The 25255-nt window shown below is 28.6% G+C and overlaps 4 protein-coding genes across 6 annotated transcripts; 3 read left to right on the top strand and 1 right to left on the bottom strand.

Moving 5' to 3' along the window:
* The first annotated feature begins 1284 nt into the window (after window positions 1–1284).
* Window positions 1285–5680, top strand: LOC145744529 (mannose-1-phosphate guanylyltransferase catalytic subunit beta-like). Its single transcript, XM_082562390.1, has 9 exons — window positions 1285–1470; window positions 1630–1710; window positions 1870–1918; window positions 2315–2463; window positions 2935–3005; window positions 3554–3641; window positions 3827–4033; window positions 4194–4376; window positions 4534–5680. Exons 1-9 carry the CDS (start codon window positions 1285–1287, stop codon window positions 4663–4665), a joined length of 1146 nt encoding a protein of 381 aa, XP_082418516.1. The 3' UTR covers window positions 4666–5680.
* Window positions 5681–7219: 1539 nt separating this feature from the next.
* LOC145745180 (E3 ubiquitin-protein ligase RNF220-like) lies at window positions 7220–15639 on the top strand. Its single transcript, XM_082563186.1, has 15 exons — window positions 7220–7229; window positions 7492–7537; window positions 7760–8016; window positions 8200–8294; window positions 8367–8439; window positions 9120–9452; window positions 9544–9636; window positions 9868–9982; window positions 10247–10328; window positions 10737–10817; window positions 13758–14006; window positions 14131–14310; window positions 14370–14473; window positions 14770–14902; window positions 15259–15639. Exons 1-15 carry the CDS (start codon window positions 7220–7222, stop codon window positions 15403–15405), a joined length of 1998 nt encoding a protein of 665 aa, XP_082419312.1. The 3' UTR covers window positions 15406–15639.
* Window positions 15640–16327: 688 nt separating this feature from the next.
* LOC145746102 (aminoacylase-1-like) lies at window positions 16328–20746 on the top strand. 3 transcript variants are annotated; one of them, XM_082564292.1, is made up of 13 exons: window positions 16328–16363; window positions 16902–17005; window positions 17077–17141; window positions 17373–17477; window positions 17558–17729; window positions 18183–18329; window positions 18448–18521; window positions 18656–18772; window positions 19300–19380; window positions 19639–19707; window positions 19925–20004; window positions 20096–20156; window positions 20254–20746. In XM_082564292.1, the coding sequence occupies exons 2-13, from the start codon at window positions 16933–16935 to the stop codon at window positions 20404–20406; spliced, it is 1197 nt and encodes a 398-aa protein (XP_082420418.1). In that variant the 5' UTR covers window positions 16328–16363; window positions 16902–16932; the 3' UTR covers window positions 20407–20746. The 3 variants fall into 3 exon arrangements, with proteins under 3 accessions (XP_082420418.1, XP_082420417.1, XP_082420419.1); XM_082564293.1 differs by lacking the exon at window positions 16328–16363 and adding an exon at window positions 16423–16440; XM_082564291.1 differs by lacking the exon at window positions 16328–16363 and having other exon boundaries at window positions 16415–17005.
* Window positions 20747–20771: 25 nt separating this feature from the next.
* Window positions 20772–24764, bottom strand: LOC145746101 (uncharacterized). Its single transcript, XM_082564290.1, has 10 exons — window positions 24624–24764; window positions 24338–24470; window positions 24109–24223; window positions 23602–23980; window positions 23414–23527; window positions 23087–23288; window positions 22682–22831; window positions 21950–22205; window positions 21731–21869; window positions 20772–21369 (listed from the first exon to the last, which is right to left on the bottom strand). The coding sequence occupies exons 1-10, from the start codon at window positions 24762–24764 to the stop codon at window positions 21001–21003; spliced, it is 1998 nt and encodes a 665-aa protein (XP_082420416.1). The 3' UTR covers window positions 20772–21000.
* Between the last annotated feature and the right edge of the window lie 491 nt (window positions 24765–25255).

Below are 25255 nucleotides of genomic sequence, written 5' to 3'. Positions count from 1 at the left end.
TCTGACTACTACATCACACTGCCAGATTATTAAAGCTTATAGGTAGCAAATGTAAAATCTAGGTGGCAAAAGTCTAAAATCAGTGTATAAGGGTACTGATTGTAAATTTACTATTTAAATTTCGAGGATAAAGTAAAATGAATTTTTATGGTTATTATTCTAAAACATAAATCTGTTACCAGCCCTGACCGAACTCCGTAGTAGCTGTTTTTCGCTATAACGAAGTAAACCGTGTCACAGAAATTTTGTTTGACTTTTAATGAAAAAAATCTTTTTAAGGTAAATAAAATTTGTTTGTAAGACTTTCCTTCTTGTAAAGATAGATGGTTATTAATTTTTATAACTTTTTATTAAATCTAAATACATATGAGACCATTTGACATAAACAACATTAGTTTAAAGAAAAAACAACAATCAAACAAGGATTAGTCTGGTCTGCTAGTTCTCGTTTTGTTTTTTAAAGTTTGTTTAGAAAGATTATCTGATTATAGTCATCAAACTCAATATATAAAGCATAAGGACTGCAGTATAAATGGTGTGGTAAAAACTTTACAGAAAATTAGGACATAACTTAACTTTTTAAAGGTTTTATGCTAACTTTCAGACATTTAACTGTTTAAATAGCTGATTAGTCTGTTGGTCAATGTCTTGTATCACTTTAGTAGTTATTCAGTGCATGCTATTTTAAGAACTTGAAATTTCTACTGTTTAACTACTTAATTAATTGTAAAATATGATATAAGGTGGTAAGTTAATTTTAAAACAACATTTTTTTAAATTTTTCTAGGTATTTGCAAGCTATTAAATTTAAAATTGATAATAATATTAAAAGTCAAATTTTGATTAAACTTTAAAACAATTGAAAAAAACAGTTGCAGTGAAGAAAAAAGAGAACTTTCACAACTTCTTGTTATTCAGGTAATTCAAGATATTTTATGGTTGTTGCCTTGGGGCATATGAGAACTTTATTCGCTAGTTTTGTTTAATACTCATTCTAACAAACCCTGTAAGATAGGATTATAAAAATTTTTAGTTTTAAGCTGTTTAATAGTTTTTTTGTTTTATTTCGAGTTTTTGTAAATTTTAATAATTTTTAAATTATACTAACTAAAAATTATTTAAAGTTATTTAAAAAATTGTATAATTTATTGATACAATTATGGCATTCTAGGCTATTATTTTGGACTTTATGTTAAACAACAGTATTAAAAAGTTTATCATTTTTTTAAAGGATTAAAAATTGTTTAAACTAAAAATTATTTAATAATAATTAAAAATTTTAAAATGGCTCCAAATGAAAATCTTGTTTTAGCAAACGAAATAAAACCAAACCCTAACGAAATGAAGGCTTTAATTTTGGTTGGTGGTTTTGGAACCAGATTGCGACCACTAACGCTTAGCACACCAAAACCGCTGGTGCCATTTGGTAACAAACCAATTATGTTGCACCAAGTTGAAGCATTGGTCGAGGTGATTATTTTAAGCTAAACAAAAAAAGTTAATTTTTTGAACTATTTTTAAAACATGATTTTTTTTATTTTAAACTAAATATATTGTTTTACTTGAATTTTGGGGATTTTAAGATATATATTTTTAAAATAGTTATAATTTATTTTTTTATTTTGACAGGCCGGAGTTACAAAGGTAATTCTAGCTGTTAGTTATATGTCTGAAGTCTTGGAAATTGTAATGAACGAACATGCAAAAAGGGTAAGCCAAAAATTAAAAAAATGGTTAAAAAATTTAATATGTACATCTAAAACAAAAACCAACTGTTGTTTCTAAATTAGATTTTTTCTAATTCCTGTTTAGGTTAAAGTTTTAGTAATGTTTATTTGTATAGTGTTATTTTAATTATAAATATTTTAGCTGGGAATTGAGATTATATTTTCACAAGAAAAAGAACCCCTAGGAACTGGTAAATACGAATTAGATATTTTGTATATCATTTTGTTTAAATTTTGGTCATATTTTTTATGTTAAATAAATTGCTCTACAGTAACTTTAATTAGTCAGTAATAAAATACCAATACATTGGGTGTAATTAGGACATTAGTATGGAGAAATATAGAACAGGATATTAATGGTAAAGCCTGTTTTTATAAATATAAATAGCAGATTCAAAATTTGACCAAGCCCACTTTTATTGAATGTTATATGACCAAAACATAACAATTAGAGCTGTTTGCTTTTTTAAATCTCTTTATTATATTTCTGTTGTTAAAATTATATTATTAACAATTTTACTAAATTATATAATCTTGTTTATAATCTTGTTTGATATGTAAATCTCAATTTTTTCACCTTTTTTTAGCTGGTCCACTTGCACTTGCCAAACACCATTTAGGTGGTGACGACTGCTCAGAACCATTCTTTGTGCTGAACAGTGATGTCATAAGTGGTTACCCCTTTTCAAAAATGCTAGAATTTCATAAAGCTCACGGAAAAGAAGGAACAATCTGTGTAAGTTTTTTAATACTAGTGAAATGGCATGGTTTATACTTTAGTTTTTTGCTTAAAATGATTTAGTTTCGTATAAAATGGATGTTCAGGGTAAGAATATTTTGGTTTAGAATTATTTACCTATCAATTATGATTTTAGTCACTGTAATAATTCTTTTAAGGTAATAATAAAAGTCTTAAATTATGTGGGTGTAATTATGTAGTAAATTTTAGGCCAACTAACCTTCTTTATGTCGCAAATATTTTTTTTTGATCTAGGAAGCAGAATGGTCAATTGTTCACAATATATTTTCAAATAATATTTTTTGATTTTGTTTTATTTTTGTTATTTTTACTTTATAAATACAGGTATGTCTCAATGCTTTAAATTTATTCTTTTATTTTCAAGAAGGTATTTAAATTTTTTTTTGTATGTTTTTTTTTTTTTTTTTTTTTTTTTTGTATGAACTATAAATTTATTTTTAACTAAAGGTTGCTAAAGTGGAAGAACCATCAAAATATGGGGTTGTTGTTTATGAAAAAGATTCCGGAAGAATACATAGGTATAGTATATTTATAACTATTTTATTTTAATAGTATTCTGGTATCAGTACCATCTTATTATAAACAAGTAAATAGCAAATTGGAGGCAGCTGGAATCAAGCCTAAGACCTCTAGTATCAAATGAGTTATTTTATTAAAAAGTTTGTAAAAATTTAATTAAGTTTGATTTAATTTTCAAACTTGTTCATGTTTAAATATTTAATCCTATTAATATTTATAATTTTATATTTTGTTTATACATTTAATTTTAATCTTATTATGTGTTTACGTTAAATCCTGCCCTTTTAATTGTCAGATTAGACTTAAAATCATAATTCTTTTTTAACTAGTTAATAAAATTAGTCCATAGGCTTAAGTTTTTAAAGTTCTTTTTTAATAAACCTATTTAATTAAACATTTTAGTATAATTTAATGTTAATGTTAAACTTCTTTAATATTATATACCAGGTTACTATGCATTTTTCTAGAATTTAACTGGTAGTTAAGTAAGTAAGTTTGCTTTTGATTTTTTTCCATACTTTTTTAAATTAATTTCATTTCTTTATAGATTCGTTGAAAAGCCTCAAGAGTTTGTATCGAATAAAATTAATGCTGGAATGTATATTTTTAATCCCTCAGTTTTATCAAGAATACAGGTAACCATATGTTAATAAAATCAAAACTAAAAAAAATATTTTAAAAATAATTTTTGATCAAAAACTAACACCTAGATGCTTGAAAACAAATGTAACCTGAATACAATTTTTAGATATCTAAAAACTATTGATCACTTAAAATTACTTTTGTCAAATATTAAAAAATTAATAATTTTATTTTTTAGCCGAGACCAATGTCAGTTGAAAGAGATGTATTTCCATATATGGCAGAACAAGATCAACTATATTGCATGGAGTTGGACGACTTTTGGATGGACATTGGTCAGCCTAAAGACTTTCTAAAAGGAATGTGCATGTATCTTAAGAGTTTGAAGCAGAAATGTTCCGAGAAGTTGCATAAAGATGAAAGTGTATGTGGGAATGTCTTAGTGGTAAGTATTTAACCAAAATATTTCAACTTTTACAAATATTAAAACATTTTTTCCTTATCAAAAGAAAATTCTAATTTTTTTAATTTTTCAGCTTGAATATAATATATATTAAAACCAGTTTAAACAACTACAAAATATTATTTTAAAATTTTTTTTAAAGGACCCTTCTGTAGTTATTGGGAATAATTGTAAAATTGGACCCGATGTTGTCTTGGGACCCGGTGTTGTTATTCAGGATGGGGTTCGAATCAAAAGATGCACGATTATGAAAGGAACAATTATTAAGTCCCACGCATGGCTGGATTCATGTATTATTGGATGGCAATCTAAAGTGGGGAAATGGGTAAGTAAAGTTTTCGAGTTTTGGAGTTTTTTATTTATAAAAAATATTGTTTTTGAATCTTAAAATTTTTTTATTGTGTAATTTGATTTAACTGCTTTAAAATGTTGCTACAACTCAATTTTTTTGTTGTATTTTATTATCTTTTTTGGCTATTTAGGCTCGTTTGGAAAATGTGACGGTCTTAGGTGAAGATGTGAACGTGAAAGATGAAATTTATCTAAATGGGGTTCGAATTTTACCCCATAAAAGTATAAGCACTTCTGTCCCAGAACCACAGATTATTATGTAATAGCCGTTTATGTAATAGCTGTTAAAAAACTATTTTTACTAGGCAAATAATGTCAACAGTATATTAATTAAAGACTTTAGTCATATTTTTTTTAGATTTTAAGATAAAAAAAGTTATATTTGAAATTTCAAAAATAATTTTAATAAACTAATCACTAATGTGAACATTTTTGCACATAAAACTAAGTTAATTAAAAATTTATTTATTGCCTAAGTGAGATTTTAAAAAAGGGTTATAATATTTAAATGCAAATGGTAAATATTGTGTTAGTGTATATACTATACTAATATTAATGTTATTAGCAAATTAAAAGCCTTGGCGATCAAATTACAAAAAAATATTAAAAAAATTAGTTAAATTTCTTTGACATTAGACTTATTATTGACCAACTGAGTTTAGTTTTTTTAAAGTATATTTTTTTAATAAATTTAGTGTTAAGCAATTTTGACCAAAATTACATTTAAATTTAAACAATTGTTTTGACATTAAACTATTTTATTTGTGTGTTTTTCTGAATTTAATAATGTATTAAATTTTATTTTACAACCTTTAATAACAGAAACCTAACTTTGCCTATGTTTTACAAATTTGACAATTAAAGCATTTTATTGATAACTATGCTGTTGTTTTTAACATTTAAATACCCTATATATATATATATATTCCAAATCTATTGTTGTAGCTTTTAATATTTTATTGCTTACATATATACAGTGTGTGTTTTTACTTTTTTTTGGTTGGCAGTACATTTTTTGTATTTTCCCTTTCTTGCATATGTAGCATAGTGCCTTTTATTTATTTATGTAAACTTTATTAAGTAGTATTGTTTATTGAATGTGCTGTAATGGTTGTCAAAAACGTTTTGGTCAAATTTTTTTTAGGAAATTTTAAATTGTGAATTTACACTTTGCAGTTTTGTACTACATTGAAATTGTGCTGTTGTTTAGAAAATTTCTATTTTGCATTTAAGCGTTAAGTACTTTTAAATTTAAGTCAAATATTAAAAAAACGCCCAAATAAATAAAATAGTTATTAGATATCTATGATAGATTTTTAAAATAATCTTTTATTAGTTAAAAGGTTAAAAAAAAATTGCAAAAGGAAATAAAATAAAGCGCTCTTTTTTTTAGTAAAATTATTTTATTGTATTGTTAGAGTGGGTAAAATAGTTTTTTTTGTTTTGAAAGTTTTTAGGGTATTGTTGAGGATAAACTATAAAATTAAGAAAAATTAAAAATGGGAAAAAACTGTTTGGAAACTCTGATTTAATGCACGTGTTTCTTGTAAACAAATAATTTACAATACAAGAGCACAAGATGTTTAAGGTAAGAATTAAAGTCTTAATTTAACGTAAATAAAATGTTTTTATGAAGATTTTTTTAATTTTTTTACAATTTTAGGTGAGTGTTTTTGTTTCAATGTTTCTAATCTAAAATTTGTTCGGATAATTTTATAGTAATTTAATATTATTAGTTGCCAAAATATGACTGTATAAAACATAAATAGTTTCTATTTAAGCATAGGCAAATAGGGAATTACAGCGTAAGGTTTTGTGTTTGCTTCTATTTGTTTCATGTTTCAGTGCCTTTTGCCTTGTTTAAAAATTTTATATTAGCAACTAAATACTAGAATGATAAAAAAAAGTTAATAAAACAAATGAACAAAAAATGTGTACAAATTAAGATTATACCTATTTCTTTCTTTCTGTAAGTTGTTGGTGAATTAAGTAATTTTTTGCAGTAATAAATTGTTTTGATTTTTGAGTCGATGATTTGGCATTATAAATTAAATTAAAAATTAAGTTCAAAATAGAATTTATATTTTGAAAATAGGATTTTTACTAATGCTTAAAATATTTTTTCAATAAATTTATTTTTTTTTTGTTTTGACACAGGTATTAATATCAGAGTAAGGCAATTTAATTTACACATAATAATGTAATTAATTGTCTTAATTAGGACATTTAACAAACAAGGTGTTAGTAAAATTTGTTACTTATTTGAACGTTATTACAATATGGTGATAATTTAATTAAAAAAAAAAATATTAGTGTTGGGGTTACACTTTAAATGTGCCCAAAAGAAAACGATTTAACTTTTAATATAACCAGAATCAATACATAATATTAGGAATTGTCAATTGGTATTAATCTAATTGTAATGTATGTTTAATAGGTCTTAATCTAAAACCGACAAATTTTAATAACAATTCAAACTTTAATTAAGATTTTAATCAACGCAGATTGTGTTATGTCGTGTAATGTTTATTTAAGGGTTTAGTTTTTTCAACATATTTCTGTCGGGTTTAAAATTTTTGACATATGTGTTTGCATAGGATTTCGATTTGTTACAAAATTGCGGACGCATTCTCTTGCTTTAAGCGGCAGGAAAAAAGCCATCGCGCGTGACGTCATTCTCTTTTATTTTTCGCGGATCGCGTATTATATTTGCACACAATAGATTCGTAATTTAACTGTGATTTAAGCTTGTGTCTTAAGTTTTTCGAAATCGTAAAATAGTAAAGTAAAAGATCAAGTTAAGATAATAAGTCAATTATGGGATCGGGTAAGAAATATTATTATAATCTATTATGATTATTGCGAATTATGATTATTTTTAATTTTTCAGAATTTATTGTTTTTTAAAAAATATAAAAATAACATCTTTTTTAAGTGCAGTAAAAAATTATATTTATTTTTTGCTAATTTTTTTTCAGAAAAATAGTTGATTAATCTACGTTTTTTCTAAACCTTTAATTTATAGTTTTTAATTTATTCGGGGTTAAATATAAATATAATCTTTATTTTTTATTTTAATTTTTTTTCAGGTCCGGAAAAATTTTCGCCTAGAAATCCGTTTGGTTCGGATTTAAGGTTTGTTTATTAAACTTTTAAAATAATTTTTAAAATAATACATTTTTTTGATTTTAAAAACTTCCGAAATGCATTAGTTTAACTTTTATGAATAAATACTATAATTTTTTAATAAAGTTTCAATTACCTACAAAACTAAATAATTTAATCTTAAAAAATGGTTACTTTTTGCAAAATTTATTTATTTTTAGCGAAGTTTTATTTTTTTTAAATTTTTTTTAGACATTTTGGGGAAAACAATTCAAGTCGACCTCTGAACTTCAACCCATATAATTTAAACCCGGGCCGTCATTTACCGGGCCCCATTAACCCCAACGTATTGCCCCACCCTTTTATAGCCCACTTTTACCCTGTGCTCGGAGCTCAACGAGAGCTTTGCCGGAATTTAAACACCCAAAACCCGCAAAATCCGGTCTCGGCGATTGCGGCCTTAGCTGCAAGTGCAAGTGGGCCTCATTTTTCTAACGAGGTTTTAAACGGTAACCAACTAAATAAAATCAAAAGTCTTTAAGTTTTAAATTTATTTAAATCTATATTTTAAATTTAGCAAGAATCAATTACGTTTTTAAATTTAAATAACGTTAAAGGTAATATTAATATAGTTTAATTACCCAAAGAATTATTTTTTAGAGTATATTTTTTTAAAATCGTTTTTTTTTAAGAATTTCAAAATGGAAATTTTCGTCGCGAATTATTAAATTTGGAGTTTAACAATCAGCAAAGAAATTTCAATCAACTAAAAAACTCGCAACAACAAGTAAATATATATTAAATAAATATTCTCTACCTTAATCGTACTTATTAAATATTATCAACATTATATTTCTAGTTCGACGGTGAAACGTCTTTTCCTGATTTTCAGCATTTTAGTATGATGGCTCAGTCTGAAAAACAATCAGAAGGTAAACAATTAGTTTACTATTACGTCATACATTTCTAGCATTACGTCACAAATTTTTTTCTAGTTTTTATTTCGAAATTTTTATTTTTAGGAATTTAAAATCTTTAAAAATTGGTTTTATTTATGACTTCATAATTTTGTTTTTATGATGTCATATTCCAATCGCCGTTTTCCTTATTTAGTTACAATTGGACCAAAAAAAATGATTACTTTTTTCGTTTTCAAGTCAATTAAGGGGATTTGAGATCCGTGTTTTGATAATTTAGTTTCTCGTGTTATAATCTGTTTAAGGTATCTTCTTCAATTAGGGCAACTTTTTTATGTTATTTAGTTTTTTTTTTCCGCGAAAAAATGAGGTGCACTGATATTTATTTTCGACTAATCTTATCGCGTTTTTTTATCTGAGTTTATTGCGGAAAAAGGTTGCGTTTTAATATACAGTTGTCACAGGAAAAACCTGCTTAACCCATTTACTTTCTTTTGTATTTGACTTAATAAATTAATATATTCTTGTTATAAGTAGTACAAGTATTTAAGTAGTACAAATTTTTGTGGAATTTATTCCTTTTACTATTTTATAAAAAAAACTTTATTAAAATCATAATCATATTTTGATAATTATATACCATTTAGTTTTTATTAAAATATATTGATCTAATGTTTCAAATGTTCTTGTTGCAGGTTTTGGACTTGGTGGGTCGTCAATCCATCCGGCTTGGAGCGAAATTCTGCGGAGAATCGGAACCCAAAACTCCGCGGAAAATTCTCCGAGCGACGAGACGCCTTCCGACATTTTGTTTCAAAACAAATCCGCGAATTTCTTACGACAGAACACTCCGGAACAGCTCGAAGTTACAGAACCGGGAAAGTCCCGAAAGCAACACGAACCTGTGACGACACAAATGGAGTATGACATTACTGACAATAAGGGTGATGACGTAGACAAACAAAGTCACGTGGAAAACTCGTTTTCCTTTAAAACCTTAAGCAGAGCGCGCCAAGATTCAAACCAAGGTATATATTTATAGTTTTTAAAGTTATTGTCAGCTGATTTCTTAAGTGACGTCATTTTTAAATTTTAATAAATTAGTAACGTTATTTACAGATGACGTCAGTATTGATCCGGGAACTTTTAAGCGGAGATATTCGAGCTCGTCATCAACTCACTCAAAAGAAGATTTTCCCCGAACGAGAAGACGTAAGTCCAATAAATATTTCTTAAATGATGATTTTTAGATTAAACATTAAGCTCTACAGTTTTTGTTATTGCAAAAAATAAAGAAAAAATTGATGTTTGTTCATTCCCAGATCGCTTATGGCTCAAATTAAAAATTGTCGTAACATATTAACCCTACATGGCAACTGGAAAAAGTTAACCCAACATCACGGATTTAAGCAAATATTTAAACAGGGATTGTTATTGTTTCAGGCAAACGAACAGGGGATGTAAGAGAAACATGTCCAGTCTGTGGAGTCACCGTAAGACCCAGCGAACTTTCGAGTCATCTAAGTCAGGAAATGGACAAGTTCTTCCAGTTACCAAAGTAATTTTGATTTAAATATAGTCTATTTATTTTAAGAATTATCGGCGCAATAAGAAGTAAGGCGCTTATTTAACGCTTTTTTATGATTTTTTTTTTGATCCAAAAAGGCTGACTCTTCTTATTATCAGACTGCTGAATGTTTAATAGCTTGGCATAAGTCAGTACTGTTAGGGTATTCTAATTGGTGTTACGATGCAAAGGTAGTGGGGTTCAAACCTATAGAGTCACGTTTTGTTTTACTCAGGCTAAGATTTTATATTTTAGTGATTTTCGAAAGAAATTAACCAGCAATCGTCGCCCAATTTTAAGCGAAAAGCAATCCTCTACCTCATACTTTAGCTCAACTGTAAGTACCAACAAATTCTTTTTTGTTATTTAGTTTTTTATAAAAATTCACTTGCCTAAAAATGTAAAGTATTTACGATTTATTTTTTAATGCATTATTAGCAGCACTTAATCAGCAGCATAATTATCGGGCAATTGTAATCTATAATATCCCAAACTGCCACAGGCAACTCGAGACTCGTTCGGAGTAACTGATGTTACTCTATGTTTAAGTCGCGCATTCGACTTTCCCACATCGAGGATAAAGATATACATAAAAAAAATAGTGATTACTCTTTTGTAAGTTACTAGTTAATACTGTAAATCTATCAGTGTTTTACCATATAAGTACAGTAAAATTTAAGTACTGATTAGATGGCAACTTTCGTTAAAGTATTTATTATCAAAAATTGTATCTTTTTTAATGTAGAGCACATCTGTTACATCATCACTTCGTAGACTTTCGGAGAAAGATTTGCTGATGCGAGAAGATCATGACAACCGTTTAAAAGTAAGTTAACATAATTAAAAATAATTTAGGAAAAAAATTGTAAATTTTGACAGCCTTAAGTGTATAAATGTAAATCTGTTTTAAATATTTAAATACTATATAGATGGTATTTATTATTTTGGATATACATTGATAACAAAAAAAGCAAAAATCCGTTTATTTTTTACATATTTTTAGCAAAATAAATTTTTAAAATGAGATTTAGTTAACAAATGTTACAATGAATTAAGTCAATATTCGACTTTTAACTTACCTATATTCTTACAGTTTATTAATTAGTAAAAGCATTCTTCACAGTTTTATACACTAGCAGAGTCAGCTTTTTTAAATAACCGTGAAATTGTAAAATGTCAATTTTTAAATCTAAGAAGAGTCAATATCGGCAGGAATTTGTGCCTCGCTAAAAAAGCGAGAGTGTTTGAAAAGCGGTCGACGATAACTTAATCATGCAAATGTCGCTATCCGTACGCAGTATATAACCAACTTTGATGATTTATCTTTTATCTGGGCCGATTTTAATCGACAAGATAATTATTCGGCGCTGTCTTTTACAGTAAGATTCTTACTGTTGATTCAGAAAGATAAGAAACTGTTTGATCGTTAGGCGAATACATTAAAACTTTTGTTTTCCCGTCTTGCCTTTTAGAGTTATTAAAAAATTAAAAATTGTAATTTGTTAATAATATATAAGCTTTTTAGGGGTAGTAACGTAATAGTGTATTAATAAGTAGTTTTCCGCATAAAAGATCCATTTTATATCATATAAACTTTTATATTTACATTAATTCGACGACAATAAATGACTATTGTATATATTTAAAAAAGTCAAAATAAAAAAGAATTTAAACAATTTTTAAAAATTTTTTTTCTGTGCCAAATTCGTTTACAAATATTTTAAAAATCATTTTAATTAGCATCCAATCCAAAAGCCATAAACTACTTTGTCACCGCTACAAAACACGGAGTCGCCCTTATTTGTCTTTGTCTCTTATTTGAGTTAAAACGCACCTGTCTTGGCATAGTATACTTAACGAGAAAGTAATGATGTTCAGGTTTGGTAACCTTTGCCCAAAAACACTTGAGATCTAGAATTTAAGTAAACACCCCATTCCTTTTGTTTTAGCGACCGTTTATAGCCATTTACTTTTGTTTAGGGCCGGTCTAGTTTTAATAAAGGAGGGTAGGGTAATAGCGGTTAAAATTTATTAATGGAGGGGTTAAAAAATGTTATATAAAAGTCCAATGGTGCAAAGTAAGTTAATACATTTCTATGTGCATTTTTTTGTAATATATTTTCGTAAATTTCTAAAACTGACGAAATCATAAATTTAAACAAAAGTTCCAAATAATTCTCAAACTCAAAAAAAAAACGATTTTTAAATTTTTAAATTTTTTCCCTTTTTGACTTGACGACTAGATTTAAAATTGAATAATAAATGAGGTCTCATGTATTTGTTCTAGAGTGTCATAAATAACAGAAAACACAAGATGAATAAAATTTACCGTTAGCTCCCGTATTGACAGCCACTTGTACAAATTCACTATTAATTTGCTGATTTGTTTGTTTTTTCGTTTCTTATTGGCTCATGACGCACTTTTGGCTCGGCAAAGCCTTCCATTCGTTTTAATAAATGTGATTAATTAGTAAGAGTAACTAAAATTCGTTTCAAATATCGCTAATTGATTTTTGGACATTGTACTTAGCATTTAAATATTGCTTTTTTTTTAATTTTTTTAATAGCTAATTTTTTTTTAATTTTTCTTTGATTTTTGAGATAACATCTTTACACGCTTTTTTTGGTGTTTAGAATGGTGTAAAAGTAACTTTTTTATAATTACATGACTGCTTTACTTAAAATAGTTCACACGTTGTAATCTTACTAAAATAATAAACAGACCTCACTATTTATTATTTTAAGTTTTGTATATGCTTAAAATAGTGTAAAATAATAATTAAAAAAGATTTAGATTATTTTATGTTAAAAAATGAATTTAAATTTTTTTTTGACAGGTTAGCAAATTTTTAAATTAATTTTTTATTTTTTTTTATTTAATTTATAATTTTTCACTCCTTTTTAGAAGTCAAAACTCGTAAATAATCGATCGCTCTATATATCACTTTAAACGAATTACGCTATTTGACAATACGTTTTACAAATCGCTTTAATTTAGCTAATCAAATTTACGCGAATCTTACAACAGATCGAAATGTAATTCGACCGAAAATCGAATCAAATATTTCGGCTAAATGGTTTGAAATCTTTCAGATGTGTCAGTTTGATTAACGAGAAGGATTTAGGCTTGACAGGGCAAATCTGTAAGATGGTTTTGATTAAAAATTAAATGTTCATTTGTACTTGTCGCTCAGTTTTTTGATTAAATGTCTGATGACTATCAATGTTTTTACTTTCGTTTTTTTTAGCAATCGACGACTATTTTTTTGTGTTGATTTGTAAAATATACATTTCGTTTTATTTTAAATTTTTTAGTTTTTAATACATAAAAAAATAATTTAATAATTCATACAATACTTAAGTGTTTTTTTTTTTTGTGTATATCTTTATCCTCGATGTAAAAAGGCCGACTTTACAACCTAAACATAGAATAACATTTGTTCTCCTGACCCAGTCCTAAGTTGTCTTGGACAGTTTTGGATATTATTATTAATAACTGCTTAATAATTATTCTGTCAATTGTTTTGAGTTTAGCAGAAGTTTATTTCGTTCGTAGCGCCTTAATCCAAGAGCACTGCAAGAGGAAAGCGACGGGGATCGAACTATAAACCCTTGTAGTGACACCAAGTGTATTAACCACTACACCTGGCAGCCGACATTTTTTACTTTATAAACGCATATATAATTAACAGTCATATTTATGTTGTTAATTTTGATTTAAAATGAACTTGTATTTTTTTAAACCCTTTTTTCATTTTAATTTTAGACTTTTCTTAAAGTTCGGAGCAATCGAGTTGGTCGCCTGAACACCCGAGTCGGACAATGCTTCCGCGCTCAACGAACCATATCAGGCAAAACCAACAACTTTTCTGCCAACCTGTTTCAACCCGGAAATCCATGGAAAAACAACTCTTTGCCGCCGATCGTGGACGACTCGTGCCCTTGTTGTTTTGCTGAGTTGGGGGATTTATCAGTGGGGGAAGTTGGAGCTCATATAGAACAATGTTTTAGCAAGGTAATCAAACAAAATTAAAAAGGGATTGGGTAAAATAGGTCATAAATAAACTCTATTTTACTTTTTTTTATCAAGTTTTATTATATATATTTTTTTTTTTTTTTTTTAAAACTTGCATTTTTAGCGAACTTTTCGACGCGATCCTAGTGACGTCACTGAAGACGATGATGACGTCATGGTCGACGTTGAGTCTCCGGTCGACCTTTCGGCGATCATAACACCGCGGGGAGACGTGACGTCATGTAGCGGTGACGTCACAAATAAAATGCACGTTCGAAGGGCTTCGTCGCCGAATGTCGACCAAGTAAGAAAATAAAAAAATAAAATAAAAAAAAAAGATCCTTTACTAAAATTTTATTTTAGAACTTGGATGTTGAGAGCGATGATTCAAGATCGTTTGGACCCTCACAATTTGACGAATCGAATATTGAAGCCCATAAATTAAACAATTATGGAAATGAAACCAGGTTATTATTGCTAAGTAATAATATAATATTACAAGGTTCTGTTAAAAACATTGCGCACATAGAGTATTATGTTTTTTTTACAAAATTCTTTTTGCTTAGTTACTAAATCGACATAGTAACTTTCGGGTCAAAAGGTCTTGGGTTCAAGCCGCACTGCTGGCAAACTTTCTGTCCTTGAAGCCGGCGTTTTTCGGATAGCTTTATTTAAGTCCTATTAACATAACTTTAAAGACAAGCTTCTATTTTTTTATAGTAAATGGAAACTTAATTTTTGCTTTATTTTCGTTTTTTTTTAGAAACGAAGGCAAATCAAAATCGCCAACTAAATCGAATTTATCAAGTCACGTGATTGGCGACGTGACGTCACTTCAGTTAAAAGTCGATAAGTTAGAAAACGAAAAAAGGTCGTTCCGATGCATGATATGCATGGTTAGTACACAGTAGTAAAATTTACTTATTACCTTTTACGGTCCTGATAAAATAACTAATACATTCACTGTTTTTAAAAAAAATCATTTACATTCTAATCCCTATACCCTAACTCACACTCAATTATTACGCCCAACTCCCGAGCACTACATGGTAGCAGTGGTGGCGGACCTTGGACTTCATGTTGTGAAGACTAGTGTTCTGACCACTACACCATGCTGCCAATTAACGTATTTTGTTCTTGTAACTTTTACCCTTCTCACAATTCATTACATTTACAGTCATATTAGTTTTGTATGAAGTGTTATGTGTAAACTTGGTTTAGTAATTAATTAAACATAATTTTTTTATTATAGGACTGCTACCACAACCCTGTTACTTCAATCCAATGTTGGCATGTTTATTGCGAACAATGTTGGCTTCGCGCCTTAGCTGTTAAAAAGTTGTGTCCAAAATGCAAGGCGATTACACCTGTCGACAAATTACGAAGAATTTATTTGTAAAATCGGAGAATAAAATTCTATATTTTTTGATTTTAAAGATCTGTGTAGGAAAGTTTTTGTCCCTTTTATAACTTGGTTAAATAATGGATTTGGCAAAATGTAAGCCTTTTCTATTTATATATTTTATTTAAAAAAAGTTTATTGACTAAATTCAGTTCAAGTCCAAGGAATTTACTTTAATGTTAAATAAAACTAAAGTAACAGCGTATTTTTTTGACTGTTGTGTCCCAACTAAGGCTGTTTTTGTTTTGTTTAAAGATATTGGCATTTAAGTTGTCGTGAAATATAATTATTTAAATAAGTAGTATAACTACCTTTCATTTTTCTATTTTGTTTATTCAAAAATTAATATTGTTTTTTATTACTTTATTCAATTTGTAAAATATAAAACTTGATTTATTTTTTGCTGTGTTCAGTAAACACAAAAAAGTGTATATTTCAGGATGTGATTTTTAACTAAGGGTTTGAAATATTTTTTTTTTCATGTGGCTAAATGTGGTATTCTTGGTATGTATCTTTATTCTCGATGTGAAAAGGTCGAATGCGCGACCTAAACACAGAGTAACATCAGTTACTTCGACCCAGTCTCGAGTTGCCCTTAGCAGTTTGGGATATTATATAAACTATAATTGCCCGATACTAATTCTGCTGATTAAGTGCTGGCCCAGCAGGAGTTCATACCGTTTATAGTGCCTTACTTAAGGGCGCTGCAGCATGAGAGCAGTGTGGATTGAACCCACGACCTCATGGTGGTGTAGCAAGTGTTCTTACCACTACACCACGCTGCTGGTTGTTATTGCAAATGTCACGATTTTGCATAAAATTGCTGGAGATCGATTTGGTCGCAGAGGTCGAGTGAACAGTTTCCATAAAAACGAGGAGCAAAAAAAAAACTGGGTATTTCCCTAATTCATTTCTCGACGACATTTTAACAGCTGTTTTGTGCGAACGCGTTAAGGTGAGATTGTTACTAAAACAATTTTTTCTAATGCATGAAATAATCAGTAATTGCGTAAAATTTGTGCAACTCCGTGAGTAAGGATTAACTTGCAATTGCAATCTCTTCATAATCTATTAGCCTTAAAAAAGTTGTGACTAATATGTGATACTCAATAGGGCAATATATAAGTCATATTAAATTGTATGTAAAGATCTAAGTAGTTGTTTTTTTTTGTATATATCTTTATCCTCGATGTGGGAAAGTCGAATCCGCGACTTAAACATAGAGTAACATAAGTTACTCCGAACCAGTCTCGAGTTGCCTGTGGCAGTTTGGGATGGTGGCTCAGCAGGAATTCATATCGTTTATAGCGCCTTACTCAAGGGCGCTACAGCATGAGATCAGTGGGGATTGAACCCATGACCTCATGTGTGGTGTAGCAAGGGTTCTTATCACTACACCACGCTACCTGATAACCACGTTGTTGTAAAAAATACCCATACTGTTTCGATGAAGAATTCTTTAAGTTTTTCTTATTAAGATAGAATTTTTTTAGAGTTTGAATAACCCACATTCAGAGTACAACAATGGGATCTAGAGCAGTTTTAAAGTTTCAGGAATATTTAAGAATCAAATCGGTTCACCCAGATCCCGACTATGGTAACTTACTTATTTTATTTTTGTTATTTGTTTTTTTTTTACGTTTTATAAGCTATTTTTTGTTTGTTAAGATGGAATTATCAAGTTTTTGGACAATTATGCAACAGAACTTAATATTGTGATCTGCAAAATTGAGGTAAAATTAACAAAAGCTCTTATAATACGTCGAGGATCGAGGATAAAGATATATACTAAAAAAAACCTTCCCACATTGTGAATAAATAAACAGAAAAAAAAATATACGTATTCTAATGACATAAATTTGTATTTATACGTTTTCAAACAGCCGTTATCTTAAAAGTCAATGTTATTTTACAAAAATTATTTTTTTTATTAAACAAATTAAATTTAAGTTTTAAAATTAAAGGTGGCTGAAAATCGTGTTGTTGTTATAATGACAGTACTTGGCAAACAACCTAAACTTAAATCAATTTTGCTTAATTCCCATACTGATGTGGTACCAGTTTATGAGGTAAAAAATTACTTTTTTAGAGGAAAAAATTAACATAATTGCATAATTGAAATAAAAACATTTTAAAAAATGTTTTACAGGATGAATGGAAATGTGATGCGTTTGCTGGAATTAAGGAAGGAAATGGTGATATTTATGGTAGGGGAACACAAGATATGAAATCAGTTGGTATTCAATATTTGGAGGCAATTCGAAAACTCAACGAACAAGGTGTTAAGATGGAGAGAACAGTTCACTTATGTTTTGTCCCAGGTAAAAAAATTATTTCTTTTTGTAGCATTTTTAATGGATTTTTTTATTTTTATTTTTTTTATATGTATCTTTATTCTCCATGTGGGAAGGTCGAATGTGCGATCTAAACATAGAGTAGGCCTATTAACTGTTACTCTGACCTAGTCTCGCGTTGCCTGTGGCAGTTTGGGATATTATAGATTATAATTGCCAGATAATTATGCTGATGATTAAGTGCTGATGAAGTGTTATTGTAATTTAAGCTATTTTATGTATCAGGTTTACTCTAAAAAGTTACAGCGTTACATAATTGTTATTTTTTTATATAAGCAAACTTAATGTTTGTAATTTTTTTTAATAAATTTTATTTTGTTTATGTGTCTGTGGCAATATAGCCTACACACTTTTTTAATTGGATTATAACATATTGTAATATTTATTTTATTATTTAATATTTTTGTTGCAATTTTTTAGATGAAGAAATTGGGGCATTGAAAGGAATGCAGGCCTTTATTAAAACTCCACTTTTTAGTGAGTTGAATATTGGATTTGTTCTAGATGAAGGTCTTGCCAATCCAGGGAATAAATATTCTGTGTTTTATGCAGAAAGGTCGCCATGGTGTAAGTATTTAAATGATGTTTAGGTAACAAATATTACTCAATGTTAGAGCATTGAAGTCTACCTTTCCACCTCTTAAGATAAAAATATACAGTTAATAAGAGTATATTTATTGCACAGGGATAAAAGTAACTTGCACAGGTAATCCAGGTCATGGCTCAAGATTTATAGAAAACACTGCAGCCGAAAAACTGGCAAGCTTTATTTATATCTTATATAACAAATTTACATTAATAGTTTAACAAAAAATTGAATATCAAAAATTATGTTTTTTTGTATATACATTTGTTACACTAACAGCAATTAAAAAGCTATTAAAATTTTACAGAGAAAATTGTTAAACGTTATTCTGGATTTTCGAGAGCAAGAACGATTAAAATTAGAAGAATCGAAGAGTTGTTTGTTTTTGGGCGATGTGACAACAGTTAACCTAACTGGATTGGAAGTAACAAAAAAATTTTAAAATCAAAAAATTAGTTATTTGTTATTAAAAGAACCGGCAGCGTGGTGTAGTGGTAAAAACTCTTGCTACACCACACATGAGGTCGTGGGTTCAATCCCCACTGATTTCATGCTGTAGCACCCTTGAGTAAGGCGCTATAAACGGTATGAACTCCTGCTGAGCTAGCACTTAAAACAGCAGCATAATTACAGGGCAATTATAGTCTCTATAATATCCCAAACTGCCACAGGCAACTCGAGACTGGGTCGGAGTAACTTATGTTACTCTATGTTTAAGTCGCGCATTCGACTTTCCCACATCGAGGATAAAGATATATACAAAAAAAAAAAAAAATTAACTAAATTTTGTTTATTAGTTATTTTTTTAATAATACAGTCTATCACATTTTTTTACATAAAGATTTCATGACGAAATATATTTGGATGTTAATTAAAGAAAAAAAATCAGCATTTTAATTGTCTTAATTTTTTTTAAACAAAATAAAGATTGTAACTGTTTTGTGATTGAAGGGTGGTTTAGCTTACAATATTGTTCCGGCAGATTTAACCGCAACTTTCGATATCAGAATCACTCCATCAGTGGATTTAAAGGTTTAGTTTACCGAATTTTTTTACTTTATTTAAAGTATAATAATTTTATTTTAAGATTTTAACATATTTAATAGTTTGTTAGGTAGATAGATTAAGCTGTAATCTTTTAGCAGCAAAAACCTACAATTAAATACAGTTTAAATGTTGGACCTCAAAAAACATTTAAAGAATATTTATAAAAACATGGGTTACTATTTAGGGTTTTGGAATTGGAATTCTTTTTTTTTTACTTGATCATTTCTTAAATTTTGTTTTTAGAAATTTGAGGAGAAATTACAGGGTTGGTGTAAAGAAGCTGGGGAAGGTGTATCCTATGCTTTTATTCAGGTTTGATTTATTTTCAACAAAGTATTGTGCGCGTGTTATATTATGTTCAATAGTAAAATCTGATTTTAACCTATGCTTCATCAATTAAAAAATAAGTGTTGCACTTGTTTTGCTTTTAAAATTTGATTTTTATATAATTTTTCTATTTAGCACATGTATGTTGTAATTAACACGAGTCTGTATTTAATTTTTTTGGCACTTTTTTATTAAACAACAGAAAAATGAAAACTTTGAAAATACATCAACCGAAAAGTCGGATCCGTGGTGGAATGCATTTAGTTCGGCATGTGAAAATCTGTAAGTTGAAATTTTAATCTTTTTATTAACCAAATAAATATTATTTGTTTAAAATGATAATTTAAGTAAGAAATATTGTTTCTTTTTAAAGGGGAATTGAATTAAGTTTGGAGGTTTTTTCTGGTGCTACTGACAGCAGATTTTTACGCAAGGTTACAATTATTACTAATCAATTTAATATCTATGAAAAATCTCATATCACATTTTTGCTGGGATGCCTAACTGTATATTTTAAAATTTTTATTTTAGTTGGGTTATCCAGCTATTGGTTTTAGCCCCATGCGAAATACTCCCATTTTACTTCATGACCACAACGAATTTCTCAACGAAAAGGTCTTTTTGGAAGGAATTGAAACGTATTGTAGCATTATACCAGCTTTGGCCAATGTACCTAAATTCTAATTAACTTATGTACCAGCTTTTACGAATTTTTACTATATAGGTGTAACTAATTACTGTAAAGGTGTTATTTTATTTTCACAATTATTCAGGTACCATGCATTTATTTTACAATCTGTATTATGGTAATATCAACTTCAAATGTGGTGTTTTATTTTCTAAAATTGTGCTTTTTAATTAATTCCTATATTTACACTTTGTCAAGTTTTTCTTGGGTGCTTTTATTTTTAGGATTTAAAAGTTTTGTGAAATGTAAGAGTGGAACCTACTAACGAGTAATAATTTTAACAAGTAATTATTTTCCATGTATATAAAAAGTAATTTTCCTGTTTTTGATCTTTTTTTATTTAAACAAATAGTTAGTTCAGATACTTCTTTTTATTCTCAATAAGGCAAACATTGCAACAACTTTACACATAAATTACAAGTCCGTTTCTGGAGCAAAAAACATTTAAAATGGAACTGCATTCAATTTTAATTACAGTTAAGTTTTCGTTTTATTGCAAGATAAATTTTATTTTATACAATCAACCATAACTTTACTAAAAAAATTAATTAAACTGTAATTCTTTGATATATTTGAACCGTTTCAAATATCTAAATTGATGTCAGCAGTAAAAAAGTTTTTTCTTTTCGAATAACCTGGTCACGCTTCATATAATACTCAAGGTAATCATCCATGCAATTCTCGTCACCCTTGCACAGTTTATTCCAAAACATGATCAGGTTATTCACTTCAAGGGTTTTTCTTTGGGTAAGTGCTGGAGTGAATCCATTTCCGTCTGTTTCCTGAAGATCATCCGCTGTCAAGTTGTAATGCTGGGCCATAACAAGCACAAGATTTTTACTTTCCATGCTTAATTCCAATTCAGATTCTGATGTGAACTCTGAGATTTTGTTTAAGAGCACTTGATCATCTTCCGAGAACTGAATGTCCTCTTCTTCTTCCTCAACTCCATGTTCAGGCTTTATTAAGACAGAATATTTTTTATAAAAACAGCTTTTTTTAAATTTTCTTTATACCCAATGTAAAAAGGTCAATTTTACGACTCACACATAAAGTAACATCAGTTACCCCAACCCAGTCTGTAATTGCCTTTGGCAGTTTGGGACATTATTAATTATAATTGCTAAAAAGCTGCTAATTTAGTGTTCGCTTAGCAGGAGTTCATACAGTTTATAGCGCCTTACTCAAGGGGTGCTACAGCGATTAAAAAAATATTTAAAATGGGGTTTAAAAGTCATAACTATTTTGGACTACCATTACAAAAACTTTTGGATAGTTTTTTCCACTTTCATGAAAAAACATCAGAAGTTACAATCTTACCCCTAACTCAGACTCAACTTTGGAGAATACTCCATCATTATGGCCAAGTTTATGTTGGACTTGCTGTGTTGCATGATAAGATGAAATTACCGAGATTTTTTGAAGAGTATCATGTAAGTTCGGATTGTCTTGCAAGTTACTACAAATAAAAGTTTTTATAAAGTAACTTTAAATAATTTGTGTAGTCTAATTACATTACTAAAGTATGTATTTACTTACTTTATCTGATCTTCAATGGAGTAACCCAAGTCATGCCTACTTTCCTCGTGTAAAGTTTTTGCAATGGCTATCTTTTTAGTAAATTGCAACTTGACTGCAAAAGTGTATCTGGGCCCATTGTAAGTAATAGAAGGGGGGTGAGCAGCATGTGGAAAGTTACCTGTAAAAATAACTGATCTGCCATACAGGGGCACCACTTCTGCAACGTAGTCATTGTCAGGAGAATCAAAGTTGTGCTCCATGAATGCAGTCTCACCTATAAATACATTTTTCTATAACTTTAAACAAAAACAAAAAAGGTCCTAGATAATAAAATTTCAAAGTAATTGTAGAGCTTTTTTATCAAAAAATTAATAATCCTTTGAAACTTTTAATTAATTGTATTTAAATCCGGCAGCGTGGTGTAGGCGTAAGAACACTTGCTACACCACAAATGGGGTCGTGGGTTCAGTCCCCACTGATCTCATGCTGAAGCGCCCTTGAGTAAAAGGCCGTAAACAGTATGAACTCCTGCTGAACCAGCACTTAATCAGCAGTTTAATTATCGGGCAATTATAATCTATAATATCCCAAACTGCCACAGGCAACTCGAGACTGGGAGTAATTGATGTTACTCTATGTTTAAGTCGCGCGTTCAAATTTCCCACAACAAGGATAAAGATATATACAAAAAAAATGTTTTAGCTTTAATTTTTTTGTTTAATGTTTTAGCTTTTAAAAAAAATAAGTTACCATAGTATTCCGCCGTCCAGTTTGGACTAAGATACAACAAAAATGTGACTTCCTTTTCATTATCTCGACTTGTGTCCAAATGCATTCTTGTGTGGTCAAAATTTCTTATCAAGTTACATGCAACATCATAGGGATACCAAGTATCACTACCTATTATAGGAGGTTTGGATTTTTTGTTGGTTTAATTATTAAGATAAGTTTAATAAAAAATTTATGATAGTAATATGGCCAAGTTACAAAAAATTAATAAAATATATAACTCTAATTACGGAGTATTTATTTAAAAATGTCATATTTTTTGAGATAAAAAAGAACACTTGGCATTAAAATACTTTTCGAATACTATAACTTAGTATTTATTTATTTACCTGATTAATAATGTAACAAAATATATACAAAACAAACCTGTGAAATGGGTTGCTACTTGCTTTATAATCTTCCAGTATTTAGTTTTAGCAAATTTATTTACATTAAACCCTGCTATCCATTGAACGTTATCACTACTTAAATCCAGGTGATCATCAAAAAAGTAATTTCCATACTTAACAGTAAACAATCTAAGAGCATCCAGATCTTTTACGTCGAAAAGAGAGTCATATACACTTACCTTTATATACAAAGAATGCTTAATAGATTTATTAATAGTAATTTAAAAATATTTGTAAAATTCAGCCAATATTTTTACTTTATTTTCCCAAAATAAGTTATTAAAATAATGCCGTTTGATCTTACCGTTTCGCCAGCTTTACTTTTTCTGTGTAAAGTAAGGTGTTTATCTAGGTTTGAAATAGGAGAAAAATCAGTTGAATTTTCCAGCGTATTCACAAAAGGTTTATTGTTTGCTTCCTAAAAGTAAACAATTTTATTTTACAATTTCAAAAAAAGCATATTTAAAAAAAAGTTTAAAGCTGCAGTCTTGCCTGTATTTCATCTAAAAAATTCTTGAAGTAAGTCCTGTTCTCATAAATCTCAATTTCATCTGATGAGAACTTTGCAAATATTAAATACATGCTTGAAAGCTCAGATATTGCTGGTGAACCAATAATGTATGGAATAGAACTATCCCAAATCACTATCCTACCAAATTTTGGTGTTATAACAGCAAAAATATCAGAATTTTGATCGTCTTCATAAAATAGCATTTGACCGTAACTATTCTTTCGCCAAAGTGTGTTAGTATACATTAGCATTGAGTAACCACTAACAGAGTTGTCTTTTGGTGTTGACATTTCTTTATGCAATGTGGTCTGGTCGCCACGGCGAATAATAGCTGAATAAGTTTCAGTCATTTTGTAATTTCTAGAAAAGAAACAAAATTACTAAAAAGTTTTCAGCATTTAAAGCAAACTTATATTGCATTTGATTGAGTTCTTTTAAGTTATAAGTCTACTGTTAGGTCGTTAAAGTTTTATTTATATATTTTCAACCTTTTTTCCGTATTATTAGCTGAAACAAAGTCAGTTATAGATTTTAGAACTGTTCCAATTCTAGTGTTGCTCATAAGTGTTGGGTCTTGCCAAGATTTCCATGGTATTCCATTACCTATTAATAATTAGAAATTTATTACAAAAATCACCTAGATACCGGTAAAGATTACATTATAATTCTGTACAAATGGTCTCCCAGCTGTTATACTTGATAAACATAAATTTTTACCGTCATCATATTTTGCATCTTGATCAGCTACAAATTTATCAAACAATACAAATCTCCAACTGTTCTTTAAGCTGTAGAATGATCGTGTTTGTAGAACATGTGGATCTGAAAGAACTTTGTCGAAAACGTAAACCTAAATCATTGGAAAATAGGTTAGCTGATTATAAATAAAAATATAAAACTATTTAATTTTCTTTAGGCATTCTCAATTGAAAAAGTTTTATATTTTAACAGCCAATTAAAATATTCTAATTTTTTATTAATCTTTTAAATTAGGTTTTCTTACCTTTCTACCCTCTTTGGATGTATATACTGTGCTTAAATGGGAATGTAAATATGGATAGGAATTCGATTCAACTGAATAATATTCGTTGCAAGATACAACAAGTATCACGTTACACAAAAACAAATACCCTAAAATATTCATTTTCCTAGTTAATGTTTATAAAATCTAAATGTTATGTTATCTTTACTGATTAACTAAATATCAAGCCTATAGACTGCTTACTTTTTTAAGTAATTAATTAATTTTGAAATAAGTTATATTCAAAACAACAACCCAACTATATATTTAGTTAAAGGTTTTTTCTATACACAATGGTTTATAAAACTTCGCACGTAGTCAAAATTAAAGTATGGAACTTAATAAGGAAACTGGGAGCCTATTGTTTCCTGTTCGTTAAACGTTAGTGGGTCTTCATTAATAGAGAAATTTATATATACTACTTCACTATGGTAATTAGCTTAAAGAAAAATATGTTAAAATGTGTTTAGTATTTTCATTTAAACGTTAACAACGTATTACTATGTCTTGTGAAGTGTACAAGGTAAATGTAAATTTAAGCCTGCATTTTTTTATATTCGATGGGGGGAAGCACGTGCCATATGTTTGTTTTGATTTCCTCGCCATATGATTGG

Source organism: Corella eumyota, chromosome 3, assembly GCF_963082875.1.
Source record: "Corella eumyota chromosome 3, kaCorEumy4.1, whole genome shotgun sequence".
Taxonomy (NCBI): Eukaryota; Metazoa; Chordata; class Ascidiacea; order Phlebobranchia; family Corellidae; genus Corella; species Corella eumyota.
The sequence above is the reverse complement of the archived record's forward strand: the minus strand, read 5'-3'. Positions and strand labels throughout refer to the sequence as shown.

What these genes read in the sequence shown, in the direction of transcription:
- LOC145746102 (XM_082564292.1), top strand. Translation starts at nt 16,933, where the DNA reads ATGGGATCTAGAGCAGTTTTAAAGTTTCAGGAATATTTAAGAATCAAA. An exon ending in TTGTGATCTGCAAAATTGAG is followed by an intron (nt 17,142 to 17,372) that starts GTAAAATTAACA and finishes TTAAAATTAAAG; the next exon opens with GTGGCTGAAAATCGTGTTGT. An exon ending in TATCCTATGCTTTTATTCAG is followed by an intron (nt 19,708 to 19,924) that starts GTTTGATTTATT and finishes ATTAAACAACAG; the next exon opens with AAAAATGAAAACTTTGAAAA.
- LOC145745180 (XM_082563186.1), top strand. An exon ending in TAAAAAACTCGCAACAACAA is followed by an intron (nt 8,295 to 8,366) that starts GTAAATATATAT and finishes TTATATTTCTAG; the next exon opens with TTCGACGGTGAAACGTCTTT. An exon ending in CGTCGCCGAATGTCGACCAA is followed by an intron (nt 14,311 to 14,369) that starts GTAAGAAAATAA and finishes ATTTTATTTTAG; the next exon opens with AACTTGGATGTTGAGAGCGA.
- LOC145744529 (XM_082562390.1), top strand. Translation starts at nt 1,285, where the DNA reads ATGGCTCCAAATGAAAATCTTGTTTTAGCAAACGAAATAAAACCAAAC. An exon ending in AAGTTGAAGCATTGGTCGAG is followed by an intron (nt 1,471 to 1,629) that starts GTGATTATTTTA and finishes TTATTTTGACAG; the next exon opens with GCCGGAGTTACAAAGGTAAT. An exon ending in AATCTAAAGTGGGGAAATGG is followed by an intron (nt 4,377 to 4,533) that starts GTAAGTAAAGTT and finishes TTGGCTATTTAG; the next exon opens with GCTCGTTTGGAAAATGTGAC.
- LOC145746101 (XM_082564290.1), bottom strand. Translation starts at nt 24,764, where the DNA reads ATGAATATTTTAGGGTATTTGTTTTTGTGTAACGTGATACTTGTTGTA. An exon ending in AGATGCAAAATATGATGACG is followed by an intron (nt 24,224 to 24,337) that starts GTAAAAATTTAT and finishes AATTATTAATAG; the next exon opens with GTAATGGAATACCATGGAAA. An exon ending in AAAGTAAAGCTGGCGAAACG is followed by an intron (nt 23,289 to 23,413) that starts GTAAGATCAAAC and finishes TTGTATATAAAG; the next exon opens with GTAAGTGTATATGACTCTCT.